General features: G+C 45.5%; 1 protein-coding gene across 9 annotated transcripts in view; it reads right to left on the bottom strand.

Annotated features, from left to right (window-relative positions):
- Positions 1-4,932, bottom strand: part of LOC107267214 (probable basic-leucine zipper transcription factor N) — a 54,359-nt gene that overhangs the window by 20,136 nt on the left and 29,291 nt on the right. For 5 of the 9 annotated variants that reach the window (XM_015738625.2, XM_015738618.2, XM_025084354.1 and 2 more), the window contains exon 3: positions 1,239-1,379. In XM_015738625.2, the coding sequence (XP_015594111.1) occupies positions 1,239-1,379 (141 nt within the window). Of the gene's footprint in view, positions 1-1,238; positions 1,380-4,367; positions 4,681-4,932 lie in introns of all 9 variants that reach the window. The other 4 variants (XM_025084356.1, XM_025084355.1, XM_015738624.2 and 1 more) reach the window with 3 other exon arrangements.

Below are 4,932 nucleotides of genomic sequence, written 5' to 3'. Positions count from 1 at the left end.
GGGGGGGGGGGTCAAAGTGGTAAGCGGATCTTTAAAATAATAATTAATTTCAATTTTCATCACATTTTCTTGCCGGTTCGATCGTATTCTTATGCTGGCTCCATATTCTACGACCCTAATCTTCAAGGCTAGTATATAGATTCGGATTCTAGCAAGGGAGGAAGAAGATGATCCCGGTACGGTTGCTAAGGGTATTGAATATGACCCTCCCCCACCTCCTCTGCCCCTCACCGAGATCTGAACCTAATAGACGGGATTAGGGCATTCAACTCCGAGGCCCTTTTGGAATCCCTTTTGAAAAATTCTTGCCAGTCTCCTCATAACCTTCACGCCAAAAGACATTCGAAAGGACCTTAAAAGGGAATCCAGTGAATGCTAAGAAAGGCAGGTACGTACCCGGTGGTTCCACGATCATTACTACACAGTGCTTGTAATTTAGTTCGACAGGTAGATATAGGTAGGCATGCAAAAGGTATAGACCTTAGAACGACGGCGACGTCCCTTCCGGCTAATTTGCCTAGTTGCCCTCTGTTTCGTCCTTTCGCAACTTCCGCGCTCCTCGTGAAATTAATAGGCACGTCAAGGGCAGTCCAAAATATAAAAAACAAACGATCAAAGCTACCGCGTGATACAAACTGCCAAGTAAATTGGCCATGAAACTCCAATCAGTGAGCGATGACCTTTCGAAAGTACATCCGCGAACATCAACCGACTGTGTTGCGACTGTAATTCGTCAGCATTGAAATCCGTACCCAACACGCCATTCAATGCGAGTACTTATAGTAGACGAATGGGGACGTACCCGAACGTCTCGACAATGGTCTCTAGGAAAATAGAAAAAGGAAGTGCGCGTAAAGTCCAAGCGTGACGATGTAATTATAAGGTCAAGGTTAACGGGGAAAGTCAACCTAACCTAAAGGTAGCCACTGTCAGTAACGTTGTACAGGAGGGTCCGAGGTCCCATGACTCGGCAACGACTTTTCCGCTCGATGCAGCCAGAACCTTCGAGTCTCATTTAAATACGTATATTAGCGCAGAGAAATCGTCGACCCGTTAAGAAGTAACAAGACAGCAACCTGAAGGTGGCATAAGGTGCACGGATCCGTCACGGTAAGAATCTCCGGCTACTGTAAAGACGCGTCGAGGATAAAGTAAAAAAGGTATAACGGTCCCAAGCGGATACTCTACGACCTTGCACGGCAATGTCGACTCGTAAGTTCAACCGGAAACGAACTCACCTGTGCCCCTCGAAGCACGGCAAGCCGAGCCTCGCGTTGCTCCAGGAGACGCCGTTGCTGGGCGATCTCTCGCTGCTGCCTGGCCGCCATGCTCTCAAGTTCGCTGAGCACCAGCACAGCGCCGCCCCCGCCCACTGGTAACTGAAACAATCAGAAAGTGGATATATTAAACGGCGAAAGAGGGAAGCGAGAAAAAAAAAAAGGGAATGAATAAGAGAAAGAGGGTTACATTGAAGTCGTAGAATGAAACGAAAGGAATTCACGGAGCCGAGGAACGCGAGAGAGATTTGAATTGAAATAAAATATAGATTCGAGACCGTCGCTGAAGACCGTATCTCATTTCTTTTTCTTTCTCTGGTAACCCGGACGATATGATACTTTGGGTTATGAAGGATAGGCAGAGAGGGGGGAGGATGGTCGAGGGGGAGAATAACGTTAGCCTCACGATTGGACAGGGGCGCCAACCGCGTTGTGGTCAGCCAACCTGGTACCAACCCCTCCTTCGTTTTGAGCCCGGGCATTAAATCAATTTCTATAATTAATAACGTCCAATTTGTAATTACCCCACGTGTCCAAACTACCCCCGTCGATGGCGACTCTCTACCCCGGTCCTCTTTCAGCTGACTGGGTCTTGCCGAGAGTGCTCTTGGAAATTGAGAAAATATGGTCCGCGCGTTCGGCAGAGCCGATCGACGTACTTCAGCGAAGCAGCCACCCCTCCGTCCTGGCTTACGTAAAGTCTCGTAAGGGATGTCCACAGGCGCGCGAAGATCCCGAACCCCACGTCCCCGGGCACTTTAGGAATTTTACCCGCGAACTTTCGTCGTGCTTCGTGCCCTGACAATTTTCGTAGGCAAAGTGGTGGGGTCACAGGGGGACGCGACGTGGGTAAGGAAGGAGAATGGCACAAGACGGAACCGAGCACGGCCCTGCGCGGTTCTCCGAGGCGTGAAATTGTTTTCATTGTTTTTTCATCCCTTGCTTCGCGTTTACCGTCCCCTCCACCACCCTCTCCCACAGCGCAGTCGGTCTCGTAACTCCCCGTGGCTCTCTCTCCCGACGGTTAATTATTTTCAAATTACTGCTACAACCCCCAACACGACGGTGGGCTAGTATATGAACGACAGGACTGGGTCTGCCGCAGGGATATATTTGTTGCTGGTGAAATAAATGGAGGATAAGTGAAACACCATGGGTTGTAACGTAGGACACAGTGAAACTGTATTTCGAGCAAATTACAAGTAGATAATACATTATAACCGGTAGACCGAAGAGAATTGATACTAGTCTCGGCGTTCACGTGAAGAAAATTTTTTAATAATTACATTATCATTGTCTTGAACGTATTAAAATAAATAATAAATAATCAACCACGTCTCGTTTCCGTGATTAATTCGTTTCGTAGAGTCATCGGGTCAGCAGCGACCTACATATTTGGATATACATATATATATATATATATATATATATATATATATATATATATATCGTATAAAAACAGTAAAATTAACATTGACTGTAGATATTCACGAATGCATTGACCATTCTGTCTCTTCCGTAGGGATTTATACCTTTTGAATGGCCCTTATCAATTTTAAGCGTCCTAACCCCTGACCTCTTATAGGGATCGACCGGAGCCGTAGATTTGCCTAGGGAAATTACGAATTCCCGCGCATCCAGTTAAACGACGATCAGAGGCACCCCGTCCGCCCTGACGATCCCCAAACATTAAAACCTTATACGCCCAACACATCAGTTTCCCTCTTATCTCGTTATACCCCGTAAAGTTGGCTATCCTTACAACCCCTCCACTCTTGATCCTTCTTTTGCGACTAGCCAAGTGGATACCATTAAATTGAATTACCTCCCGTCTTACCCAAAAATCTATTCCGATCATCCCTTGTTCATATTACCCTACACCCCATACCCTATACCCACTTTTCACATATTGCAACACCTGTAAGAGCCCTTACGGATTGACGTTATTACTTTTAATAAAGCCCATGTTACAAAAATGTCGTCTATGTACATCTGTACAGGACATCTACGTAAAGACCATCAACTTGGACGACTGTAGAAATAGAATGTAGACTTTGCGACTAAAATAAAAATCTATACCCATGTCTATATAGCTCTGTAGTCTGCCTACTCTAATCTACGTGAACTGGGTATAGGATTTTTGCAGATCTACCGTGGATCTACATGGACGAAATGTCTTTTACAGGGGTGGACCCAAAGAAAAGTGTTTTTCAACGTATCGCAGCATCCGGGAAAATTACTAACGACCACTTCAACCCTTGCGCATATACAGCTTTCGCGACCCTTTTGGTACTTGTGCCCTCTTGAGATTTTACTTGGAAGCAATGAAATGTACGCTTGATCAAAATGAGTGCGAGGGTCAACTATACGTTCTTGCCTTAATAAATTCTCCCGATACTTCGTTTCTCGGGGAACTCACCCAAAATAAGTTATTGTGCTGAATATATGTATATGTATATATATGTATGTGTGTGTACGTGTATATATACTGCGCATTTTTCCATTTTAGGTAGGAAAGTAAATTCGATAAAGCACGTTGGCACGCTTGCGGGTTAAATCGAATTACCGACCCAAAGCCCCACACCGGGCCGAGTTGCGAATTCGTAAAAAGGCCGAGCAGAGAGGAAGTAGGTTGGTACGACCAGCGATTTCCCTTAGCCTAGCAAAATTATCAAGCCCGAATAAGATTAAGTAAAAATCCTCTCTTCTCAAGAGGGTGGAAAGAAAAGTAAGAATACGTTGGGAATCGTGTGAAAAATTTCAAACTCCCTTATCGTGCAAAGGAAGTCAAGAAATAGTAACCGGAAGTTCCACATACACCACGCAAAGAACGTTAAAGCTCGTTCATATATTTTTCTTTAATCTTCAAGAATTTCAGCATCCTCCCAAAAATGGAAAAAAAAAAAAAAATATTAAGGCATCCCGGTCAAACTATGGATACGTCACCCGAGTATCCTGTTAAAACAGTATAGTTTCTCACAGAAAAAGTCAAGTATACTCGACCGGCTGTATTCCTGAGGATGTTCAAACGTAACAAAGAGCCCCTCTAGTTTCCCCAAACTGTATGCATATAAACGGTCAAAGACCTACCTCATTGTTGAGGGGCGTGTCGACGCCGGGCGTCTCGGTCCTCTCCTTAACCGAAAGTAACTTCGGCTTCTTTCGTGACTTTCCGTGTCTCAGCTTGACGGTGACTGTCTTCGTTTTAAAGTTTTCCGCGGGATATACGCAAGCCAACATTTTCCAGCCTCCTCAGTCCCTCCCCTCACATGTGACCAACTTTTACAGTCGTACGTTTAATACCGAACGACCAGGTTAAAAAGCAATGTCCACCGAAACAATTCACAGAGTCCTCGTACCAGCTGATGAAAGTCGATCAATCTAAATTAATCACAGGTACCATCTTACGTAAGATGGTATCTCGGATAGTTACGTCACGAAGCATCCCCTACGCCCTACGAGAACATTTTACCACCGTTAAACCCCACATGTCTGACGTGCCTGACGACGTCTCTGCGCCAAGGCATTCTCTTTCCACCGTATACCCGTGGGACGGGAGTTTCACTAGGAGACGAAAAGTTGAGCCTCCGTATGAATAGACCTGTTGATTTTACGGTCGGCTCTGGGCTTTTCCCACGACAATACCTCTCTCCCC

Source organism: Cephus cinctus, unplaced genomic scaffold, assembly GCF_000341935.2.
Source record: "Cephus cinctus unplaced genomic scaffold, Ccin1 Ccin1_scaffold0351, whole genome shotgun sequence".
Classification (NCBI taxonomy): Eukaryota; Metazoa; Arthropoda; class Insecta; order Hymenoptera; family Cephidae; genus Cephus; species Cephus cinctus.
This window is presented reverse-complemented; position numbering and strand designations above follow the sequence as displayed.